Source organism: Talpa europaea (assembly GCF_964194135.1).
Source record: "Talpa europaea genome assembly, chromosome: 13".
NCBI classification, from domain to species: Eukaryota; Metazoa; Chordata; class Mammalia; order Eulipotyphla; family Talpidae; genus Talpa; species Talpa europaea.
Window position 1 is genome coordinate 85,768,109 of NC_140080.1, and position 25,681 is coordinate 85,793,789.

A 25,681-nucleotide genomic window follows, 5' to 3' on the forward strand; every position below is an offset into this window, starting at 1 on the left:
TCTGTTTTCTAAGCAATTAAGATACTTTTGATTTGAAAAATTTACAGCCACAGTAAAAGTTAAAATAACACAATGGCCACAGATTTTGAAAAAACAGAAAATGGCCAAGGTCTAATCTTGGCTTTTAAACAGTGCCAAGTTGCTCCAGTATTTTCTGTTTTGGTATGAATGACATAACTGAATTACTTCATGAGCTGCTACTTTAATTCCTAAGGGTGGAAAATTCCATGAGTTAATTTAATTTGGATGTAAAAAATATACATGAAAACTCGCTCTTCCTGTGGACTCTCATGTGAAGTATGTGAGCCAACTGCTGGGCTGTCGCTGCGCTGCTGGAGGAGGGGCTTCCCGCCGCCTGGCCCATGCAAGGCTAGGGCCCCATCAGCAGATTTCTTACTTCCATTTGGGCACATAGGAGCCTTTATTTTTACTTATTTTTTAAAATATGCTCATTCTATTTCTCTGAAATGCCCTTTAGCCAGTCTCCGACGGCTGAAATCCTTCACAGATTCCAATGTAAGCTCAATGGCGCCTTCTACAGGAAGCCCTTCCTGGGTGTCCCCTGAGGCTGGGCGAGGTTCATCCTTCCCTAAATCATTTCTTGGGTCACTTACTACTTCTACTTTGCATTGAAATTAGGCCCAATTCTAGTGTTACCACCTCTCAGGGTCAAAGGCCTAGAGGAGCAGAGACTTTCTCTTGCACACTTATGTAACCACATAAAGCATACAAGGTATGGCAGACACGGAGGGAGTGAGCGATCATCTGGGTACAGTGTGTGACACCTAACCAGTGTGCTATTCCATCCCCACTCCAGAAAAACTTGTTTTCTTGAAAAAACAGAGTAATATTTTTCTAAACACAAGAGTTCTTAAACTATGGGCAGTTTACTCCTGCATTCTTGTCCCCAGTGAAAGTTCAATAAAAGAAAAATCACACTGTATTTGTTATTAAGTGCTTATCTGCTGTCCCTCTGTTATTCAAGAAGAAAACATGATGAAATCATAGGGTTTATTTTAAATAGATATTTATATTTTAAAGGTAGGCAAGTCAAGTTTTGTTGTTTTTTTTTTTTTTTTAATTTAAAGTTCATGAGACCTAGCCCTTATTTTATTTTATTTTTTTTGTCCTCGAGGCATGGAGATAGCCCTTTGGGTTGAATGGTCCAATGTAGACTGTTTTGCTCATAGATCATAGGGCCTGGATTTGACTAAAACAGGTATTGGGGGTTATGGGGCTAAACCTAATTTGGACGCACCACTGTAGGATTTGGGCATGCATGGAGACCTACCTACCACCTGTCCTAGCAGTTGTTAATGGAATGTAAAATGGATCTCACTGATATGATTGTATTCAAAGCCTCTTGACTTCAGCTTAAATTGATGCAAAAGAATCAAATACATGAGATCCAGGGTTCCAAAGCATTATAAACTAATCCACATTTAAGAGAGTTTAAGTCAGACAGAGAAAGACAAATTCTGTATGTTCACACTTCTAGATGAAATCTGAAAAACCAAACACCAAGGGGGCCTCCCCGGTGGCGCAGCGGTTGAGCGCTGGGTTGCGAGGCTGCCCGCAGCCTCTGCGGCGCCGGTTCAATCCCCGGCTGCTCCCCGGCCACCGGAGGAGGGTCCCACATGGCGCGCAGACCTCTCCTGCCGCCCGCTGCTCCCCTCAGCAGTGTACTTCGGTCCTTCTGCCTGCTCTGCTCCCCACTCTGGCTCTGGTGAATTCTCTCACCCTCCCGCGCTTCTGACTGTACCCAGTGCATGTATAAACAAAACAAACAAACAAACAAACAAATAAAGCATGCCTCTATTAAAAAACAAAAAAAAAAACCAAACACCAAGGAATAAGAGAACAGAACGGTGGTTGCCAGGAGTGGGAGGGTGTTTGTGTGTGTGTGTGGGCAAGATGCTGGTCAAGGGGTACAAACTTCTAGTTATAAGATGACAAAGCACAGCATGGAGACAGTAAAAATTAACAATGCTGTTAATTATGATATGATAGACTCAGAAGTTGTTAAAAGAGTAGGTCTTAACAGATAGTCCTACAAAAAACAGTAGTGAAGTGTTAACTAGTCTTACTGTGGTAGTGATTTCATAATGTGTACATTTATCAAATCATCACCTTGTACGTGCTACTTAAACTTACCTATGTTAGATGTCAATACAATCTCAATAAACTGAAGAAAAATTGAAATAAAATAATTTCTTCAAGGTCTTTCTCCTCTTTTCTTTTTCTCTTTAAATTGTCTTAAAGTAAAATATGATAATGATATGATATGTTAACCTGCTCTCAGAAGTATTTGATAGTTGTGGAGATTAGGAGAGATGGTAGAATGCTGGAGATAAGTAAATATACTTATGAAAGAAAAAAAAAACCAAAAAAGTAGCTATAGGAAGATGATGCTGATGACTAAGACCTTGGGTAATATTCTATTAATAGGCTTTTTAAAAGATAATTTCAAAGGGCTCTGAACTAGAAGCAATACCTCTAAAACTCAGCTTGGTTTTACCAAGAATAAGTCTTTCTGGACAAACCCCTTTCAACATTGATGGGAATATTGCATGCCTGGTGTCTTATGATAGCACTATGGACAGAATGAGAAAAAGCGGACTGCATGAGGGAAGATTAGGCAGACATAACTGGATGAAATATTAACCTAATGAGGAGGGATGGATGACGTGAGTATAGAGGGTCTATCTATAGCACTGAGCCTCAGGCTTTCTGCTTTAAGTCTCTGTCCCCTCTCCAAACATAGCCCCCCCAAGATTTTTTTATTCTTGGCTTTAATGTAGGCCATCAATGGCACCCACCAAATCTGCCAAACAGACCTGGCAGATTGTGACACTGAATGAGGACTTAAGTAGACCTCTATACTGGAGGCAGACCGCGTGCAGTTTTATATGGACACAACAGAACATGCACAAGGAGAGTGGGGCTGTGTGACTAAGAGATTTCAGCTCATTATGAGTTCAATATTTGTCAGCAGGATGATAAAGTCATTCAAAAATAGCTAATAGGATCTTGGTAAGTGGCCTCTAATGAAGATATAATATATTGAATGGGCTTGGTAGCAGACACACCCTATTCCACCTTGGTGTATCCTTCAGCAGTGTGTTCAGGTTGAGATTCTGCAGGCTAGAAGATCTTTTGGAGAAGTGGAGGGAGTATTTTTTTTTTTTATATAAACTAGGAAGAATGCACTGGAAAATTCTAGAGCCAAAACATTTATTTTGGTAAATATTTAAAGATGCAAATGTCCAGAAAAAAAAAAAAGTACTGAATAGACACCCTTCACATAACTGAAATTTCTTAAGTATTTGTTGGATTCATTTAGGGCTAACTCCAATGGGCAGAAAAACAAGGACTGAACAGAGGCATACATTTGGGTTGGACATAGGATCTTCTAATATTTGATGAAGTTCGGTTTTGTGATCATTTGGAACTACTCACATTTGGAGGGAGGAGGCTGGTAGAAGTCTGTTGACCTCTTGTCAGGGAATTTCTAGGGAGATTTGGATAGAGATGACCTCTAAAGTCCCTGAGATTTATGGTAATCATAGCTTAGAAATGAAGTATATGCTTAAGTATATGTGGAATTTTAGGTGATCAAAATCTGTGCAAACCCAACAGGAACAGGATTGAAGGTGATGAAGGCTCTACAGATCATACCTTTCTTGAAGAGGTCCACATAGAAGCAGAAATTTCTGATTTCTGCCACCCCCATGATTACATACCAGGGAATTCTACCCAAGATATCACATCAGTGCCCATTCCCCTCTCTGGTTGCCAAGTGTAATTGGCAGATTAAACAGCAACTTGCTGCAAGGAGCCAAAAGGCAACCGAAGAGTTTTCTTGGGATTCATTAGTTAAGTCAGACTAACAAAACAGCCTATAATACTGGCTACAGTTTTGAAATCGCTATGGTATTAGGCTAGAGAGGAAGTCTGCCGTGGTAGTGTGGTCTTCAGTAGAGAGTGTGGTCTCCTTGCCGGCTTGTTTGGTTTTCTAAACCTACATTGACCACCACTAATGAGTATCCATGGCTGCGTCACTTCCCCTTTGCGGACCTCAGTCTTCTGCACTTAAAATAAGGATAATGGGCTAAATGAACCTAAAATTCAATGGTCTCATCTCTTAAGAACTATGAAAACAAAACTAATTTGTTTACCCTATGAGGTACTACATAGCAAAAAGTTCTCATATGTTTAATGTTAGTTAAAATAAAAAGGCACTTCTTTACCTCATAAATGTTCATCTGATAAATTCTTTTTAATCCGAAGTAAAACTAAAAAGAGGAGAACCGGGCTAGGACTGGCTTATGTCAGTGGTTTTGAAATGGGTATCATGATGTTATGACCCCACCTGGGGGTTCCAGTAAGGGTCTTCAGGGGATGCTGTGGAGGGCAATTTAAGGGGGTGCTACCCCACGTTGAAGTCAATTAGAGCAACTAGAACCTCAGGAGATGACTATTCCCTCTCTCAGGTGATAAGGTGATCCTTCCCTTCCAAATAACAGGGCTGGGTTCCTGCTCCTTATGGGTCCTTCTGTAATGCTATAGCAATTTGTTTTTTAAATGTGTCCTTTGCTACCACACTGTGAAGTCTTTGAGAACATAAGCCATGTCTTAGCACTGAGCACGACATTTGATAACCACGTGATAAAAGTGTTTGAAATGAATAAAGGGACTTTAGGCAAAAAAGGACCTGGGAACCACACTAATCTTATAAATTAACAGTAAAGGAGATTTTTAGCTAAATGATCCTATCGTTGCTGACTCTACTGACCAGTAATCAGGAACACACACAGAGTCACATGAAGACATTTTTGCTGTGAGTTTTGTTCTTATTCAATCAAAAGAGATTAGGTCATCTGAAAGGCTTTCTTTTAGGTCTCATCTGTGGATCTGAATAGTAAATGAATCACAGAATTATATTTGGAAAATTGCCATCTCAATAATTTATTAAAAAAAATCTCATGATTGAATATTGAGGATTAAACCTGGCGGTATCTGAGGCACAGAGGGATCTATGTGAGTAAGAGTTTCTAGCTGGGTTGGTGACAAGCTCAGTTCTGTCCTTACTCTCTCACATTCAAAGATTTCTGCTTTGATTATGTTAGGAACTGAGTAGTTAAGGCACGAAATATATTTACTTATTTAAAATTTATTACTTCAAGGACTCTAGCAAGGAGAACTGATCCCTCTTGCCGATTAGCACATGTTAATTTAAGAATAAGTATTTCGAGAACGTGGGTTTTAATCTACCATGCCGCCACACTGGAGGAAAATCCTTTACCTCCACATTTGGGTAGAGAGCTCCTCTGGGAACGTGGCCATGTGATGCCTGGAAACTTCTTTCATCAACCAACATTTATCAAGATTTGAAAATCACAAGCTCTTAGCATCTAAAATTAGTTTTTAAAAGGTGCACTTATAGATAATCTCTGGATAGCATTCATAGTAGTAAAAAAAAAAAAAGAGCATGGAATCGGAGTCAATAGGTCTAAGTTTAAATCTAGCTTTGTGATTCGAGACTAACTACTCAAACCTTCTGAGGATCATCTGACCAACACCTGAGGGAGTCACAATTATCATCCTCCCTGGGCTGTTACGAAGTCTGACTGGGATAATGCATTGAGCACCCAGCACAGGGGCTAGCGACTTGTCAACTCAGAAAATATTATTTTCCTTTCTTTCCCTTTGACTGATGATTTATCTATTGGGAGGGAAACAAAATGTAATACATGGTACTCAAGGAATTTACAATATATTTGGTAAGGCAAAAATCGTACCTATAAAAGATAAATAACTGTGTAGTGGGGTATGATAAATATCTAGTCAATGGTATGATTCATAGTGCGATGAGAGTAGAAAAGAAAATGAGTATCACAGATGGAAGTAGCAAAGGACAGCTTGCTGGAACGGGCAGGATTTAAACCAGACATTTGAGAATAAGAGAATGGGTAGGCAGGGCAGGGTGAACCTGATAGATACAAAAGAAGTACCTAATGAGAGCTTGTTTCTGGTAATATGCACAGACTGGTCTTACTGGGATAGATTTTGTATACCGGAAGAACTAAACACAAGGCTTTAGGTAAATGTAACGGCTTGAGCTCAGAAATTGGCCTTTATCTTATATATAATGGAGAGCTGGTGAAGGTTTCTGAGCAGGAAACAACATGGCCAAATAATGTCATCTAGAAAGCCCACAAATATACAACATTCACTCTGGTGCTATGAACCATGCTGCTGTGAAAAAAAATTCCTTTCATTATACTAATACTTAGTAAATCACTAAAGACCTACTTCAGAACTCCAAGGAAAACATTTTATGAATCAAAAGCTAAGTACAATATGTTAGCAATTAAATGAGATAACATAACAGCCGAGGCAGAACCATGGTTTTCCCCACCATGATTTCAAGCTGCTGCAGAAAGAAATGCTTCTATCATCTTCCAAGTTATCAAGCCATTTTGTTTTGATTTTCAGGAGGCAGGAGAGGAAACAAGAAGGGTACTGAGGTCGAGACGATTCAAAGGTGTCTATTCTTTCATCAGATGGAGTTATTAAGGAGAGTTATAAAGGTGATTTGCTCAAGAAAAAAATAGGCCTCGGATAGGTCTTCAGTTCCAACAACTCAATTCTACTCCAGAGCAAGAAATGAAGGTGTGTCGTTGGGAAAGAAACTCCCACCCAGGCTCTCTCTGCCGAAGTTTCCGGTGTATACCTCCCACTGCTACTTTATTTACTGCAGCTGGCCCAAGTTTTATAGCCTGTTTCATGTATTAAAATTCAAATGTGGAAAACATTACCAGCATTACCAGTATCCTCCTTGAATTTTTTTTTTTTTTTTTGGTTCGGGGGGGGGGGCTGGATTTTTTTCTTCCCCTTCAACTTCCTTTTTATTGTGGAATGTATCAAATGGTCAAAGGCTAACTTCAGACTGACTAAATTCAAAAACTATTTCCTTTGTTCTTATGTTTTTGTTTGAAAATTCATACCAGTTTGCAGAAGGAAAGAAATGACAATCTGATCTCTTCCACACACCTTAGATAGAGGGTGAGCAGTTCCAATTCTGTGGACCTGGTGAATATTTTTAAGAAGAAATGAGAGAGACTGCAAAACCTCATTTGCTGGAAAGGGCAGTAGGCTGTCGACAAGCCACATCTCTGGAGTTGCTCTATTATCTGGCTGGCTCTGTGGTTGTCCTTGATTGAATTAGAAATGTCTTCAGAGGAGCGAGCAGGATCTTTTCCTCATCAACAAAACTAGCAGTTTTATTGATTCTGCTTAGTTTTTCAAAATCAAATAAAAATGTTTCTAAGACCAGCCAGTTATTTCCCTTTTGTTATCGTCTGTTCCTTTCTCATTCCCCTCCACCTGGGTCAGTCCAACTTCCCATGGCCAAAGATGGCTCTAGTCTCTTCTTCTGATCCCCCCCTCTGAATCAGACCCAAAAGGAGGCAACTCAAAGGTCAAACAGTTCCCCCAAACATCTATGTATAGTTTATTATTTTTAAAGAACCACTTAACCTACATCTGGTATTTAAGAGCAAACTTTACATATTTATGGAAAAAAAAAAAAACTGTCTCTGAAGCAATGCCCTGGGTGCATGTTGCATCCGTTTAACATATGCAAAATGAACACAGCTACAGAAATTAAACTATTTTTCTCTTGATTGAGAGCAGATATACAGAAATGGTTATAAGTCACAGATCTGGCTTTTAATAAAGCCAGATTTCTTAATTAAAAGCAGTGTTGTTTAAACATTGTAGTTTAAAAAAAAAGAGCTGTACAAACTAAAATCTCATATTATATGCATCCCAAGTGTATTTAACACATTACCTGAGGCCAAGCTAAATTAAAATCTAGATTTTCCTTTTGTAAACTCTTAACAACTGCCATGAATAGACAAACAATGTTCATTCAATGATGAATTTTTAGGGTAGAGGTCAAAGGAAAAAAAAAAAAGATCTAGCTTTGGCATTCAAAAATATCTTTCCACATTTTAGAAGTGAGTTCACTGCTTCTATTTATAAACCAGTATTTTTGGTTTCAAATTGGTTGCAGGTTTCAATAATATACCATTCAGGTTGGTACTCTTAATCTTGGTCTTTTATTAAAAGAATTTCAAAGAAGGGCAAGAAAATACTATTGAGCAAGAATGTACAGAGCCTCAGAATGACTTGTACTTACTTTACATTCTCTTTTTGGAATCATCTGCAAGAGACATTATAGTGGCAATGGAAATAGACCTTCAACCAAGTGACTTTTTAAGAGCAAACAGGCCAGTAAGGTGTTGGCTGACCAGGTAGGCATTTGAAAGGAGCAGATTTACACAAAATTACTAGAAAACTTAAATCTTCCTCCAATTTGGTCACCCTATTGCCATCACTTAGTATTTTGTTGGGAAGTCTCTGAATCGCTGAATCTTTATAATCATCCCATCCCCCACCCTAAAAAGGATGCACTCTAAGTCCTTTTCAAAAGTAATGACCAAAAAAAAAAAAAAAATCCACTTGTTACATGGATAATTCTTAAATATTCAAATAAAAACCAGGTTGTAGTAAAACTACGTAATTTGGATACTAAAGTAACAGTCTCACACCAGATATTTAGATGGGGAAACACACCATCTAGTTATTCCTCCTATACTCCGTTTCAAAAAACACACTTGGCTTCTTTAACAAAAAGATATTTCACCCTATTCATATCTGAAATGCCAGCAATGTAACATGAGCATAAGTTGAGCCAATGATACCAAGATGAAGAGTCTAAAACACCCGCGACAACCCTGAAATTCACTTCCAGGGAGATCTTAAGTGAAAATGAAACTGTGTCCACACAAAGACTTGTCCATGAGTGTTCACAGGAGCATTATTCAAAACAGGCAGAGAACGGATAAAACCCAAATAGTCACCACCTGGTGAAAGGATATATACAATGTACATCCATAAAATGGAATATTATCTGGCAACAAGAATGCATGGCCTTCTGATATGTGATAGAACATGTAAAAACCTGAAAAACATGCTAAGTGAAAGGAAGCCAGTGAGAAAAGACCACCCCATGGGATATGATTCCATTTACAAGAATTCTCCAGAATAGGCAAATCTACAGAGATAAAAAGTAGATTAATGGTTGCCAGGAGCTGGGGGAGAGAGGAATGGAGAGTGACTCTTCATGTGTATGGGATTTATTTTCTTCTTTGCTGTGCTGATGGTTGCACAACCCTTTGAAAATGCAATGTGAATAAAACACATTGAATTGCACACTTTAAATGGCTGAATTACATGTTAACTGAGTTATATCTCAATAAAGCTGTCTAAAAAAGAAAACCGGTATCAGCAGTACTATTTATACTTGAAATCCTAATTCTCTATGATAAAGTAGCCTGCAAATTTCATCACTTACCATGAGCGAGTGTCTGTTGGCAGAAAGAAGACCGGTTCCATACCCTGAGCCCAGACCACCCATCGCTCCATTATGAGAAGGTCCAATGATTCCATGCATGTCCCCATGGCCACCAGGCATAGCCGTGGAAGGGCCCACTGCATGATTCCGGAGAACATGAATAGCATCATCCAGTCTTTCTAAACGATCTTCAATTCGGCTTTGCTGTGGGTTAATAAATGATGTGAAATTTGATTTAGTTTGAAATATGGGCAGCGATTATATAGTAAAACTTGAGTTGATATAAATTTCACACTGGCTTTCTGGATATATATATATATGCTTCCAATAAAGTTTATTTCCTTAAAACTATAATAAAAATAGTGTCCTTCCTAGGAAACTGGTGAAGAATGCTAATGCTTTAATTATAGAGTTCTTTTTTTATGAACAAAATAAATTTAGTAATCCTTCTAGGGCATCATAATGTACATATGCTATGATATATTGCATTAGCTTAAAGAAAATTTCTATTTACATTAGAAAATTATTCACTGAATTTAAGAAATTTTGGCAGGCTTTGGGTTAAAGATTTCAAAAAATTAACAATAGGAAGATGATCAATTAAATTATCTTCTTGAAGACTCACACTTCTCTGGTCTTGTCTGTGTCATATAATACAGTGCAAAATATCAAATCTGGGACAAATAGTTGCACACATTGTAATTCTGGAGTAATGTCAATCTTTTACCTGTGTTTCTTCTTATCTATCTAGTATCACCCGTGTGTGTGTATGTGTGTGTGTGTGTGTGTGTGTGTGTGTGTGTGTAGGGAGGAGTAGGGCTAATACAAAGAAAAGTTCTGTCAACCATAGTGGTGTAAGATTTCAAAACTGAAAAATCACAAAGATTTGGATTAATTGTTTAGTGGGGGCTTTTAATTGATTTCAAAGACCCCACTATGGTTAGAATTCACATACTTACACAATTAAAAATCAACAGACCTTTCTTTTTATCCTAGCATTAGGATCTTAGTTTTCTGCAACTAGATAAAGCAAACACTGTAATTTTGGGTGAGGACAAATGATATGTACATGTGTATTCTTTTTTTTTCAGTGTGAGCCATAATGATCAAAGCTGCATGTTGCAGAGCAACATGCATTTTAAAATATACCACTAGATCCTCATTCTACGTGTGTAAGGCAAGCAGGAAGACATTATTATCCCTTTCACATGGATTTGCAAATAAGGCTCAAAGAAATTAAGTAAATTAATCCTCAGTGCCACACTGCCAGGAAATGGTAAAGTCAGTGTTGGAATCTTTTGACTTCAAATCTAGGACCTCTTTGTACTCTATCGTGCTACAATCCACTTTGATTTCCAATGGCTTGTGCAAACAGATGTACCAGCTCTACTGTATGAGAAAAACAATTCCTAATTATTCTACACTGACAGAAAGAATGTGTGTCTAATATAGTTAGTCTCTGGTACAGAGCATTCTGATTTGGTAGGCTTTGCTGTTAGTTCTAGTGCTGCTACTTATGTGATGGTGAAAAAGTTACTAAACATCTTTGAGTTTAATTTATCCAAAAGGGAATGATGATACAGGCTCTTACATCAAGTGCAAATGTAAACACAAAAAGAAATAATATACATGCCCGTCACCCTTTCTGAATCACCGCTTCCTGGTAGAGGCCATTGAGAATCCTCTCTTGGGGTTAAGAATTCAAAGAGAACTGAAATTGTAGTCCACAACAACGAACCTAGTCTTTCAAGTTCTAGAGTTAGACAAAACCCCGTTTTGATACTGGGTTCCAGAGAATAACTTAGGTAAACATTTAAAACAACTATGGGTTATTTGATGTCAGCTTAATTGTGCCAGGTAGGTGGTGCGTTAGCTTTATTGGCTAAAATGTACAGCAAAGAAGAGCAGAATGAAGGGGGAAACACAACTTTGTATATTCGATTTTAGATTTTCCTTAATTTAAATAGTAAACCAAAAGAAAGACAGGAAACCTTAAAACACTGACAGCAAAGCATTAATTTATTAAGATAAATCTATGCTTTCTTCCATTTTCCATCTCAAAACATAGAGGAAAGAAGGGGCACTCAATTCTGAAGGAGTGTGAGCTCCTTGTTGCTCCCTCTTCACTTGATTCCTGTACTAACCAACTATCGCATAGAGCAGCACGGTTCACGTCCTTCATATTTCCAGCCCCATCAACCACAAGTGGAAAAGACCAGCGTGTTAGACAGTGACTCACCATGTGAATATTTATAATGTTAATTACACCCATAGAAATGTTCATGTATTCTTAACTGGAAGAACAGACATTTAGTGATACTACTAGATTTCTATGGGAACCAAAGTGACTGAAGAAATGGGCTTCTTATTCTGAGGTCAAGAGGAAAACGCCCATAAACCTGTTATTCTGGAAAACAATGCAAAGGTCTAAAGACCCTTCAAATGTTCCAACTATGAAGCTTGGCTGAAACTCCAACTCTTTATCAGGAAAGTGATTTTATCATTGATAAGGGTTTTCCCAAAAGATGGGGAGAAGGTCATTATCCTCTTAGGATTTCTAATATCTTATCTGGCTCTGGATATTTAGAACCCTGGGGTCAACACTGTGGTAGTATCTGGATTACAATCTACACACAGGAACAAGCAGTCTAATAACTATAGCTCTAATCAAACTGCGCTTAATGCCAGTGGAAATGTTCCTATTACTCAAAGTAAGAACCTTAGACAATGAAGCAGACACGAAAGAGTAGGGTCTGAAAAATGGTGAGAGATTAGCCAACGAGACTTACCAAGGAGTGTAAAGGTCCTTCATAGTTAGGGGATGATGAGGCCTGTCCTCCATTCCTAGACCAAACAGCTGTGCCTGCTGATATTAAACATGAGGATTAAAATGAGATCTATATAATCTTAAAAATAATCTCACTAGCATTTTAAGCAATTCTTTTTTAAGTAGCAATGCTGATTTTCATTTAAACAATAAGGTATATCCATGTAAATTTCCCCATAAGAATTTTGGGGCAGGGAAAACATTTTAAATGTGAAATATGTGAACTCTACAAAGACTCAGATTCTCTCAGGCTTCCTCCGAAAAGGGAACGTTTGGTTGATTCTGAATTCCAGATAGAGAAGCTTAGTTGAAGGAAATTATCACTATATAGAGAAGCTACATTTAAGAGTGCAGAGGAAGGCTTTTGTTAGAACTTCAAGGCAGGCCAGTTTGTTAAATCAGAGTTCTCTCACCAATAAAAACCAGCTCTGCTACTTGCTTTAAAAATGATCCTTAAGAAGGGATTAGGTTTCAGAAGCTTTTATATGGGAATAAGATTAGTTAGCAGTGATCCACTAAATCAGAATGTTAAAAACTCAGTGTCACAAAAGTAATAAGTAAGTAGTTTCTTCTGAAGGAAGGAACTTTTGTATGATCCACTAAACTTAAAGGTAATGAAAGATTCCCACAATAATAAATATCGCATGTTTAACCTACAAAATAAAAACAACTTGCACACTGAAAATAATACACACCCTGTACAAAACAGAAAATAAACAATTTAAGACAGGAAAAAAATTAATATGTATAAGAATCTTACTGGTCCTGACACTGTTAGCATTTTAAAAATCGATTCTTCCTGTTGACCTGGATATACAGGTGTGTGTCTTTTTATACTAAATGGTATTAGGGTATTTAGTTCAGTTACTTTTTTGTGACAGAAGCTAGACAGAGCCATCAGTGTGAACACAGCAATCTGTCCTCGTATTTACCTCTTCATGCAGTTACTTTTTCCTGACATGTGGTCTTCCTTGATGCATTAACAGGACCCCAAAGTGCCCTTGTTTCTAGCTTTTATCTAGAAGATGCTGCTCATATTTAGGGTATTTGTGGCATTTTCTGGAATGATTTTTTCATCCCAACTTTCTCCTCCCATCATTAACCTAGCAGTGGAGAGGCAGAAAGTGGGCGCCCATTCTCATGTGAGCTCTGGCACTGCTACTGGTATAAACTCAACAGTCATGTCACCTTCCTGGGCCTTTGTACGCTGATCTGTATAATCACAGCCTAAGACTGAAAGACTTGTTCTCCAACTTTGTTAAACCACGTATTTTTTTCCTCCAGATTATAAATGAGATGAAATTAGAGCTGCTTTGTTTGAAATGGATATCTTGGCACTCTCCCTACTCAGATTCCCTTATCACTTGCGTCCCTGGGCTAGATGTCGTCTCAATTCTTCTCTGCTCTGAACATGGACACTGTGATCACTTCCCAGAGTCTAATAATAAGGTAGTGAACCAGACATGTGTAATAATTCAAAACTTTACTTTCCATCTCTTCATGGATGCGCGTTGCTATTCCATTATGCTCTGACTAGCACCTCTATTCCTTCCCAATTTTGACTTTGTTCTGCTGGACATATGAACTTCAAGACCCAGCTATTTCTAACTCCGTTCTGTGCCCCGCCTCACCCAACTCCACGTTGATGGACACTTGGAAAAGGCTAGATATTAGATATTAAATCTCATGGGCATCACCCCAGAAAGTTCTGTGGGAGACACTGAGCTCTTCAGTTCTCTACTAGGGAAGCTGGTTTATAATGGGGCATGTCGGTGCTGCATACAGGGGATGACACAGCGTTAGAAGAGGCAACATTTAAGCAAGGGATTCCATTATAAGTTACGGTAGGTCAAGTTTCATCATCAGGTACAGAATGTCACTTAATTTTCTTTTAGAAGTGACCTATTATCTGTCCAACATGCAGAGACATGTACCAGGCAGAACCTTCTGGAAGCATGTAGACTGAGTGAAGGACAACAAGCTTCTTAAATGGACCTCTGACAAGCGAAGTGTTTTACTAACATAATTCAACAACTTAAACTCTTTGAAGCCATGGGTCAAGTCCATTTGTTATATATTTTTAAAAGCAAACAGCCTCTTTAAATCCACAATTACATCACAATTTATTTACAAAATTGTAACTTTCCTCAAACATTCTAATGGTATAGATTTTAAGGGGGGATTTAGAAATTATAAAGTTTTGGTAGGAAATGACCCTTCTGAAATAGTCTATATTTGATGCCTATCTCTTCTATATTTATAGTCATCACTTTGTTAAATGGAGTTTTCATTGATAGTTTACTGGAATATATAGAATTGCTAAATATCGTCTATGGAGCTAAGAAAAGCTAAAGAAATAAGTTTCACTATGCCTATACTGTCTAAAAACATGTAATTTTGAAGAGAAGTTTTGCATGTAAATAACTGTCTTCTCATGTCAATCTGTTTCTCCCACTTCTGTCTATTTGTCTGTATAGGTTTTTGTTTTGAGATTGTCAAGGGAGTGATTTTCTAGCAACTAGAGCAAAAGTATATGGGGAGGGGGGGAGTCATTTTTATAAACTGCTACCACGAAATAAGATGGAAAGTGCAGTACCTGAGAGAGAAGGAGGCGAGCCAACGGGAGTCGAAGGGTTTGATGAAAAGCTGTTGTTAGTGTGATCTGGAGAATAGATCTTGAAACAGTGGGGAGAGAAAAAAAAAAACAAACCCTCATTCATTAGGAATACACAATCAACAAAGTGTGAAAGCAATTTATTAAAAACTACAAGTTACAAAGCACATTTAACAAACTATAGTACCAATATTCTAAAGTCAAAGATATGACAATTTATTTTTTTTATTCTTGTTCCTTTTTTATTTATATATATTTTACACCATTATTCATTTTTAAACAATGTTTGCTTTCTCTTCTCAGGTGTAGTCCTCTTAGAATTTTGACCACCAATGCACCAGCACACCATCACCAACAGTCCCCTGTGCGCCTCACTCCCTCCTTCTAACACCTTTCTTCCCCTCCCCTGCAGGATGTCTCCGGTTTAAAGTTGTCTGTTTGTTTTTGTTTTGTTGTGTTGTGTTTTGTATTGTATAACAATTATTTTAATTCTTCAAAAGAAGAATCACGGAAGTCATCTAAGGAGTAAGAAAGGAACAGGATGGGGGCCAGCTGACTTAACTCTAATCCTTTCCCTTCCACGGCTGTGTGGCCAAGGGTAAGATACTCCAAACCTCCCAGTCCTCATCTGCAGTAAGAGTCCAAATAGTATCATCTCTCCAATTTTTGTGCAATTCCTTCTTTACTAAGATTAAGGAATTTGATTCCAAGGCATAAGAATGCACGGATTAAATGGAATCTTTTACTTAGGTCATAGTACTAACATAAACTTATTTTCTACTCATAATAGTAAGGACAACCAACCAAAGAGACATAATGTTAAAGCAATACATCTCCACTGATATTTGCAAGTGAAATGCTTAGTTTCTGAAGAAAATATCAGATATTCTTCCCTCAGATAAATAAGCTGAGTGACTGGGACAATGTGTTCCGTTCTAGCTTCTGGGCAGAGCAGAGAAGCTGAGTCCCCAAGTGCCACTTAAGTGAGGACTTCACGTGGGCCTTAGTGATTGTCATCTTTTCTTTCAAACACCTTCTCCAAAGTGCTTTAGAACTGCTCCCTACAGAGTCAGTCTTAGCTGGTCAGTGAGCCTCCATGTTACTTTAGGAAAGAAGCAAAATATCACCTACAGGTTCTGAAGAATATTCACAAATCCCTAACTGTGCACTCCTTAGCACCTCTGTGAAGGGACAAGATGGAAGATGCCAGCCACACACTGGAAGCTTCGGAGCTCTCTCCTTATTTTCCAGTGATCATTATGCAAGAGAGCTAGCATTTCCAAAAATCAAAGCTATTTGCCATTCATTTTCTAAAATTCCAAACGTCCACTTCTGATTAAAGTTCACCCCTCTACAATGGCACACGAGAAGTCCAAAGTCAATATTTCCTCACCGAAGCAAGTGCTTTCCCCAGAGCATCTCCAGTCTGGGAGCTGCCTGCTGCCCCGCTTCCTCTATTTGCTGCAAAAACAAAAGGCAGAATATGAAAAACCAGGCAGTGAGACGTCTAACAATTTTCTATTCCTGGTCCATTTACTCACAATTTAATTGCATTTTTAATGCTAATTACAACACATTAATCTTTAATTAGCATTAATTTGTTTGCTGAGGTAGATGTCAAATATATTCATGTTACATTTTTTACAGATAAAATATAAACCTGACACCTTGGTTTAAAGATATAGTGCTTTTGTTGCTATAACTTTCCTCCTTGTTGCTTATGAGTAGCCAGTAGTAGGTACCAGCAAGTGAGTACATGAAGCTCACGGCTAAGTGTGCAGTATGTACGGGTCTCTGAAGTTCACAAGTTTTATTTTTCTTTATATTTAATGTAGATAATTGGATTATCGTCACAAATAATTTACACCTGCTTTCAAATTAAAAAAAAAAAAGTTAACATAGCAAAATACGATGATTCTCTCAAGAGTCCCATAATAAACAGAACAAAATAAGAAATCTGAAACAGTTCTGTCTTCCTTGGAGAGAAAAAAAAAATATTATTTTAAATAGCATCTATTCTCCACATATTTAAGTCTGTGTTCATATTATAAAATTTTTTGAATTGTTATGTTACCAAAAGCCTCAGATTCCAGAGATAAACTAAGTCTACATATTCATGATGCTATCTCTATTATCTTAAATATTGATAATTTTATCTACAAAATAGACAATGAGCACTGTTTTAGTAAAGACGCAGATTCTAGTCTATAATTCAAAACCAACTCAATTTAACACTTTTCTTTTTTTGGTGGGACCCTCGCTGGTGGCCGGGGATCGAACTGGCGCTACAGAGGCTGTGGGCAGCCTCGCAACCCAGCGCTCAACTGCTGCGCCAGCAGGGGAGGCCCTAACAAATATTTTTAAGGGCAATTTACCTTTTAAGATAATACAGTCAGTGTTTTGAGATTCTCAGTATTAATAGTTGTATTAATATAACACTGAGTATTAATACAACACCTAGAATACCTGGAATGTTAGTCTATTAAGACTTCAACATTAGCAAGTGGACATCGTGTTTAAAGAAAACCTGTTAAATTCCAGAAGATGTTTTTCACTGTTTTGTGAACTAAGAAAAGGAAATCTTAAATTAACTGATTAATCCGAGCCAAACATCACAGCACACTCATATAATTTTTAAAAAGTTCCCTGCCCTGTCCTTCACCGCACAGGCAACCGTATCATCTTTGCTTCCGGATCTGTAAAATGGAGCAGAGGGGTCGTATCTCAAGGGGTCAAATTCTCTGCTTCTCAAGGATATAATTTCATTCACCTGATCTCTGCTTAGCATACTTAAATCATGCTTGCTATTTTTCTATATTTACACACTGGGTAAGTCAGTAAGATAATCTTTTGATGTGTGATTTATTATTTGGTCAACAAAACCCAACCGCTTATTCATTTGTTAATTATGAAACTGAAAGATAATGGTATGTGAGTAAAAGAAAAAAACCACAATAACCTTTCTGGCAAAAAAAGAAAAAAACAAAAAATAAAAAAAAAACCAACCAGCCTTATTCTTCACGTTACAAATTCATAATACTAAAAAGCATTAGTTATAAAAGATTATATGTCTACGCAAATTTTTTGAAATGAGGATCTGATGATATACAATTCAGTGAGTGGGAGGAACTCACCCATATTATTAAAAATACTTGGTATAAGATAAGGGGTATCTGAAATTGTATCTGATATGAAAATGAAAATTTCTGCAATTCTATAAAGACGATAAGACAATTCTAAAGAGAAAACAAAGACTTTGAAAACAGAGATTACTGACATTTTCTCAGTATATAATATATACCATGGTGTTTGGGACAACTATATACATTTGTTTTCCCTAGAAGTAACATCATCACATATACCTAAAATAAGATTTATCAGTCAAAATGATTTTTGATATTTTCTTGGTTACAAAAACAGATCTTCATGAAATGAAAACTCGAAAGATAACTTCTTCCTTTGAGCACCTTTAAAAGGAGGGTGATACATTTTAAAAATATATATATATATATTTCTATGAAATCCAACAGAAACAATTGAAAATCAATAAAAATATTTTAGGACTTGTTTACAAAGTAAATTAATTTAGCACATAATCAACACTTTAGAAGACGTAAGACATGATCATGATTATTTTTATACTACATACACCTTTCTAACTAAACTTTCTGTTAGGGTCTATTTATAGAAGGAGATATTAAAACTCAGGAAGTAGAATAAAAAATAGAATCAGCTCCTTATCCCATGTTGTCATGAAAATGTTTCAGAAAACTACAAAGGCTGCTCATGGAAACCACTGATAAGAACAGACTATTTTTTAACATGAAGCCACTCTACCTTGCAGCAGCTGGAGAACCAAACCCAAGGGCTTAAATTTCAAAGCAGTTTATTGGGGCCTGTTTGCCCTTTCACTTGGAATGCCTTTTGTTCTGTTCCAGGAAACCTTGGAGAAGACACATTTTCAAGAGCCCCTAAACATTTTAAGCTATGTGGATACTTCTTTTTAAAAAAGATTTCTTTTTTTATTTCTATGAGTGATAAGTCAAAAGACATAAATAATCAGAAAGCCTATTTTTAATTCTCCAATGGCATAACTTCTTTTATATCGAGAAAGGGGTCAAATAAGCAAAAACACACTTAGTGCTCAACCAATCCCCTTTTGACTTTGATGTAACAGACCTTTACTACTAATCCAGGCTCAAATTTTTGTCAGCTCATATTAAAAATTACCAAAATGTACACAAACAGAAATAAAAGATGGAAATGCTTGCCCCTACGTGATCAAGGCTGGATTGATTGCTTAAGGTATTTTGGTCCTCATCAATTTCTCTAGTTCAAGAGAAAAAAAAAAAAACAGTCTCCAGCAAGTGCTGTAATATCAATATTAATGAAAGATGAGTAGTTATTAAGAGGAACTGTAATTTTGTAGGAGGATTTGACTCTGCCAGCCTCACAAGCCTTGTTCAGAGGGCTTGGACACAGGCGCCGCTGCTGGCTGCTGACTAGGTGGGGCAGAGAGAAGGGCTAGTATCTCCACCACATGGTGAACAGACCACCCTCGCTCTGAATCTCAGCTTTGGGGAAATAGCAATTCCCAATAGAACACTCCCTAATCAAAACACCCGGAGGGGTGGAGCCTGGGGACCCACTACTGAAAGATCAGAATTCAGTAATTGTATTACCCCTTTATTGCATACCCATGACCTCAGACTGGGGACATCATGCAGATATGAAAGGAGCAATTCATAGTGTGTTTTCCTGAAAGAAGATGACTGCTTTAAAATTTAGGTTCTCCTGAACTGCATCCAAGTGACCCCTCATGTTTATCAAACTATGAGAAGCAGCATAACCATGCCACAGACTTGTCTATAAAGAGGAAAAAAGAAAGCATTTCTAGCACTGTGACTATGTACAGTTTTAGAATAAAAACTCAATTCTTTGCTACCATGCACTAATTTTTAACAGGAGGGATTCCTAGGAACTCAGGGGGAAAGGTGGTCCCTATGACCATGTGCAGGAAATGGACAAAGACTTAAATCAAGCTAGTGTGTCATTCTCTACTGGTGGTCTTTGTAACTAAGATGCCATGACATTGCTGGATGAAATTCATGTTACTGTTATGCTCAGTGCTTGTTCATCTCCCAACTGTATTTGAAAGCTCATGATTCCTGCAGAAGACAAAGTGAATATTATGTGACTACTCTAATAATAAAATTACTGTGAAACCAAGTCCTCAAGGGGAAATGGACATAATGTTTCTACTAGAAAAGCCACATACTAAAATGCATCATGTCATACAAACATGTCATTAGAAGTGAAAGTTGTAAGCCAGATTAATTCATGAACCAGATAGATATTCCAGGGTAATCTTTAGCATATGTTGTATTAAATCAATCTGGGTAGTCTAGTCCTTCAACGCTGCTTGGTTTGAGGTTGAAAAACATGGGAAATACCATGCATTAGAAAGCAAGCCGGTTTAAGACCAATAAAACAATACTAGTTATTATAACCATTATGCTCGTTGAGTGTTGTTAGATTCCCAGACTCTGAGAGGAAGGGAGGGTGTTGGAGCTCCAAACCACAAGGAGTTCACCCTGGGAATTTATACAAATGGTATCTCCCAATGGAGAAGTGGGCACTCTCCTTGAGCAGTCTCGGGAGACGGGGATATGGTAGGTGGTCCTCAGCCCTTAGATTAGAAAAGGCTATTGATGAGAAAAGGTTATTGGGTATTGCAGGTTGGAGGGAAATATGCAGATAGCAAACTGTGTATGGCTACTGTCCTCTAGACCCTTTGTCTTCTGCAGTACTAGTAACTAGTATACTTCCTCCTCTGTGTGCAAGCGCACATGGACTTCTGAGATACACCCAGCAACATAGCACCAGAGGTTTTAGGAATAAAGTTGAAGGGACCTGATGCTAATATTCCCATAGGTCCTGAATTTAACTGCTTTCATTAACGGTGCACCACATTAGTTGAACTAATATGAATCCTGGGTCCCATGCATTTTATTTACATACATATATATGCAATTATATATTATATGATTGTATATTACATATAATATATAAATAACTCCACAGTGTTTTATAAACCTTCTAGTTCAGAACTACCTTATGTAATCTTCAGTTCTCTGGCAAGGTTTTGGAAAACAGTAATGGACTATATGCCACAAGTAAAACCTTTTACACTCTCAAAATCCCATGCATGAGTGTGTAATTTTAAAAAATCCAGTCATTAAAAAAGAACCTAAATAAGTTTTATTTTTCCTAGGGGTTTCTCAAAAAATACTATCGGGCACTAATGAGCCAAAGAAAATGCAACAAGAAAATATGGCCACTCCTCCAAATCAAACATGAGCCACCCCAGGCCTCCTTGAGCACCTCTCATCTTTGAGAAGTGGAGCAGAGATCCAGGAAGGAAGGGGGCTCCAGAGAGGTTACCTTTTGATGGTTCTAGAGCTTACGTCTCACTCCACATGCTGTTCTATGATCAGTTCAGCACAATCACTAACTCCCAGGAAGACATGCTATGATGTGAAACTGAGAGATGAGGCAAAAATTTTCTTCTGAAGTGAAAAAGCAGCTTCCTAAGATATCAACACCATTTATGAAAAGACTGCACTGCCTTGCAACTTTTCACCAAGAAAACTTAAAAAATGAAAAATGTGATGTCCATGTGTTAGTGCTTGAGCCCATTCTTACAGCATTAGTATTGCTTACAGTCGTTTTCTACAGAATCATGTGTGTAATCTCAAACATGTGTCAGGCTATGTGTTCCCTATTTACCAATTATTTAATTAGCTCTGTTTGTTCTTTGAGATACAGGCAATGTAATATTTCTTTATTTCCTGCATTTCAGAATGAGTGAGTTTATGCCAAATATTTTCAAAGTCTACAGATGTCTCCTATTAATCCATACTGTTTGTTAGGGAAGTATCACTAACATCAGAAGAGAAATCTTCTCTTCTTGTTATACAGACATGCTGCCATCCCTGACTTCTACCTCACTCTGAAAGTCAAACCAAAGTCTGAGAGAATTAAAGTGCAAAGAAATGTAAGCCACTTGGCCATCACGCAACGCTAAGTCTCATTATCACACTTGAACTTTCCTCTGCATTGTAATATAAGGAACTGGAGGACATATTCTTTTAAGGGGCGGCATTATAGAAAGTTTTCTGCTAGAATGGTCCTAAAGTTATAACAGTATTGATGTAAGTTGATAAAGTTCTGACCCTCCAAAAAGCTGAGTTATTATGGTTACTTATTGCTTGAAATAATTATAAAGCTTTCTCATATTCTGCTCGTAGATTTTGACAAGTACAGCCATGATTATGGAATAACTTACACAAAAAAGTTGTTTTAAAAAAGTCCTTTTTGGGGTTGCAAAAATCTCATCCATTTTCTCTTTAAAACCATAGCCCCTTTATTACTGTCTAGACCCCTCCTTACACTTCACTAGTGCTCTCTGGGCCTTATCAGTTAAGCCCACCTGTAACAATTAATAAAGTAAAGTCACCTTATGCTCCACCCCATCCAGGCCAAATAAAGGCAAGTAGACCTTCTCCTGTTTATCTAAGCTAATGACCAGCTTAAATAAATCACATTTCATGTCCACTCAGACTCAGGCTGCATGGGCTACAGTCTAGGGATGGCAATTATAACATCTTATAATCTTTCTCTCTTCCCAAGTCCTCATGCCTCTGTCCCAGGAAGACTGTTTTTCAAATCCATGAACAAAACTTTTTTTCAAACTAAGTCTATGCATGTTTTCCTCAACTCAAGCTTTGGCTCCACCTTTCTACCTTCCTAAAAAAAGAAAATTACTCAAACCACAAGTAGACAGGAAATCTGTCCTGTTAAAGGATGAATGGCAGGCCATCCTTCTTTATAACCAGACCTCATGACTGCAGAAAGGGGCTTTCCATTTGTTAAACCACATTGAAGTGAAATATGCTTTTCTCACTCTTTCAGTTCTGCACTTCTTTCTTTCTTCTTGTTTTTCAATTCTGCCAAAACTGCATTGATAGCTAACAAAACTTCCCCATGTGACCTTTGCCCATAGCTCTCCAAGGTCAAACTGATGCAACACAGTTGTTGAAGCTTTGTTATGAAGAGTTACAAAAATGGAAGCTCTCTCCTAAATTTGCTTCTTGGTGAGACATGATGGCACTGGGCTACTAGATGGCTCATCTCAAGTGTGAAATATATTATTAAATAAGCAGAGAGAGTATTATTTAGGCAGAATTATATTTGCAACATTTCTAAACAGATCTCTTCTCTTTCATCAAAAACTCTCCCACATAAGTGATTCACACCATTTCCCAAGGTTCTATATACTACGAAAATGGAAAAAACAAAACAAAACTGCAAAGAGCTAAGGAGAACATGCAGCAGGAGTCTTCTGGCGCACCTCCCCTCTCTAAAACATACAGTGAATGTTCTCATCAGTGACCCACTGGAAGTGACCCTGAGGCCCAGCAAGCTGTGGGCTTGAGCTGGAAAGTAGAGTAGGGGGTGGCCATTGGAGTTTGGGGTCCCTGCGCACTGGGTACGCTGCTCATCTGAATGGCAAAGCTGCTCAAGCTGGATCCCAAAGCAGCGGGCTGCCTTCCTTTAAGCAGAACTCTTTTCTCTAGGGGCAGCAGGACAAACTGCCTAACTCTCAGCTCAAAGGGAGAATGAGGGAGGGGGCTGGGGGCAAGGCCTCTCCCCTCGGGAGAGGACCACAGTGGAGAGCATGAAAAACAAGAGGATGCCTCTCAGTTACTTGGCAGCAGGATTCTTTGTGGACCTTAAATTGTTATAAATCTGCTTGAGAAGAAGCAGCAAATAACTTCTGGTCCATAATGCTCAGGCTTCTCCCCACCACCACCCCATGAGTGAGCAAATACTTCCTCCCCTCTGAAGGACCCCAAATGTTGCAGTCTCCAGAAGGTGAAGCTCAGCTAGTGATTAAGTGTCATCTGTGAATTTCACATGAACTAGTCCTTGGAAGACAGTGGTGTGTCACGGTTAACAAATTAGCACTGAAATTAGAATTTGGGAAGTGGTCAATAACTACTAGTTAAAGCTATTATATTCCCTATCTCATTAGTCTGCAGTGGGTTGTCTTATAGAAATTCATTTTTTTATTGTTTGAGAGTATGAGAAGCAAGAAAGTTCTAGACTACTTAAACCCTTATTCAATCTAATGATTCACCATGGACAGAATAGCCAAATTTGTTTCTGGTGACAACAAGTGATTATGGTGAAGCCAATGATTATTTCTGTAGGGTTCATTTGTTTGTTCACTCAGTTATGTGACAAATATTCATGGTCTGATTACTGCTCAATTATGAGGTTAAAAAAGAAGTCTTTCATTATTAAACTGTGACAGTGATTGTCGGTATCAGAATCGGCATTTCCGTGACTCACCCATTATATTGTCTGTCCCGTTGGCAGGAGGCGTACAGGAAGAGGTGCTGTAATGGTTTGTACCACTACGGTGGAAAGTGGACATTGGAGGAAGACTTGAATTGATGTCTGCTGAGGAGTGTGATGGATAGCTCTGTAGCAAGAAGCAGAAAAAGGAGGCCATGTTCAATCATGAGATATTTAGTGGATTGCTTTCTTTCAGAACTCTGCATTTTGCAATGGAGACAGTCTCTAGAATTTCAAAATATCCAAGAATATATTTTGTTTGGATCGGACAACTTTCATTTTTAAAATAATAAAACAGAAAAAAAACACAGTTGTCACTAAATCTAAAAATTACTGCTTACAAACGTCTCCAAGATCTCATTAACATAAAGAACCGTGGTTAATATATATATATATATATATATATATATATATATATATAAATTTTTTTGGTATGGATTAATGATCAAGAAAGGATGTAATGAATGAAATTAACACTTGACCCATGCAGTTTATATCATATTCATCCCAACCTTCTGGACACTAAATGGCAGAGTAACCTGTCTCTAATCATTTTCAAAATTGGACCATCTTTCTGAACTCCAGCAAGGACAAAATGTTAAATGAGAAATTTAAAAGCAGTAATGATTAAATATTTCCCTAAGACATCAATATGTAAAGCCTTAAATCAATGATTTTATTGAATTTAATGGGAGCAAAATGAACCGAGAATGATTATTTGATTTCAGTGCTTTCTTTACATGTCTGCCATTAGCAATCCACCATAGAGCTGACCAGGGAGAAAGAAGGTAATCTTTACAAATCATTTGTTTAAGGTTCGTCTTTGAATTCAATTATTATACTAGTTGTTCAAATAAATTGCTTTTCTTGGGCCATATCACAAAGTCTATTAAGTGGCAAAGGAGTTGCTAAACATCCACAGGCAGAAGAATGAGTAGATAAGTAACAGGGACATCGTTATTGACAAAAAGACACTGAGTAATTTTCCTTTTCAAGATAAAAGGTAGCTTAAAAGTTACTCAACCATCTACGTGTGTTACAGACAAGTAAAAATACATATTTTCCATATATGTAGTACATTAATGGGTGGGTTATGGATCTTCAGTATATCATTATTGGAGACTGGTTAAAATTAGAGACTGAATATGATTCTGAGAGTCAGGGGTGCTTATAGTGCAAACATTTATTTACAAGGAGTGAAATCCTGTTTTCTTTGTGTTTCCCTATTTATTTCGTGAGGACTATCTTGGGTTTTTCTTCTTCCTTGAGGATTCTTTCCCACTTCCAACTTTTCCAGTATCGCTTATCTTTGAATCCATAATGTGCTGACATTCTTCTGAGAATTTGATGGTGCCTTTCTTTGCTTTCTCTTTCGGGTACATTTCTACCTATT

General features: G+C 37.7%; 1 protein-coding gene across 10 annotated transcripts in view; it reads right to left on the reverse strand.

Annotated features, from left to right (window-relative positions):
• The window catches only part of TCF4 (transcription factor 4), a gene marked incomplete at both ends in the record, with an annotated part of 338,835 nt that overhangs the window by 16,576 nt on the left and 296,578 nt on the right, over positions 1 to 25,681 (reverse strand). For 7 of the 10 annotated variants that reach the window (XM_084252844.1, XM_084252847.1, XM_084252843.1 and 4 more), the window contains 5 exons: positions 9,425 to 9,628; positions 12,214 to 12,290; positions 14,848 to 14,926; positions 16,259 to 16,326; positions 24,283 to 24,415. In XM_084252844.1, coding sequence (XP_084108970.1) covers positions 9,425 to 9,628; positions 12,214 to 12,290; positions 14,848 to 14,926; positions 16,259 to 16,326; positions 24,283 to 24,415 — 561 coding nt within the window. The remainder of the gene's footprint in view (positions 1 to 9,424; positions 9,629 to 12,213; positions 12,291 to 14,847; positions 14,927 to 16,258; positions 16,327 to 24,282; positions 24,416 to 25,681) is intronic. The other 3 variants (XM_084252845.1, XM_084252848.1, XM_084252850.1) reach the window with 1 other exon arrangement.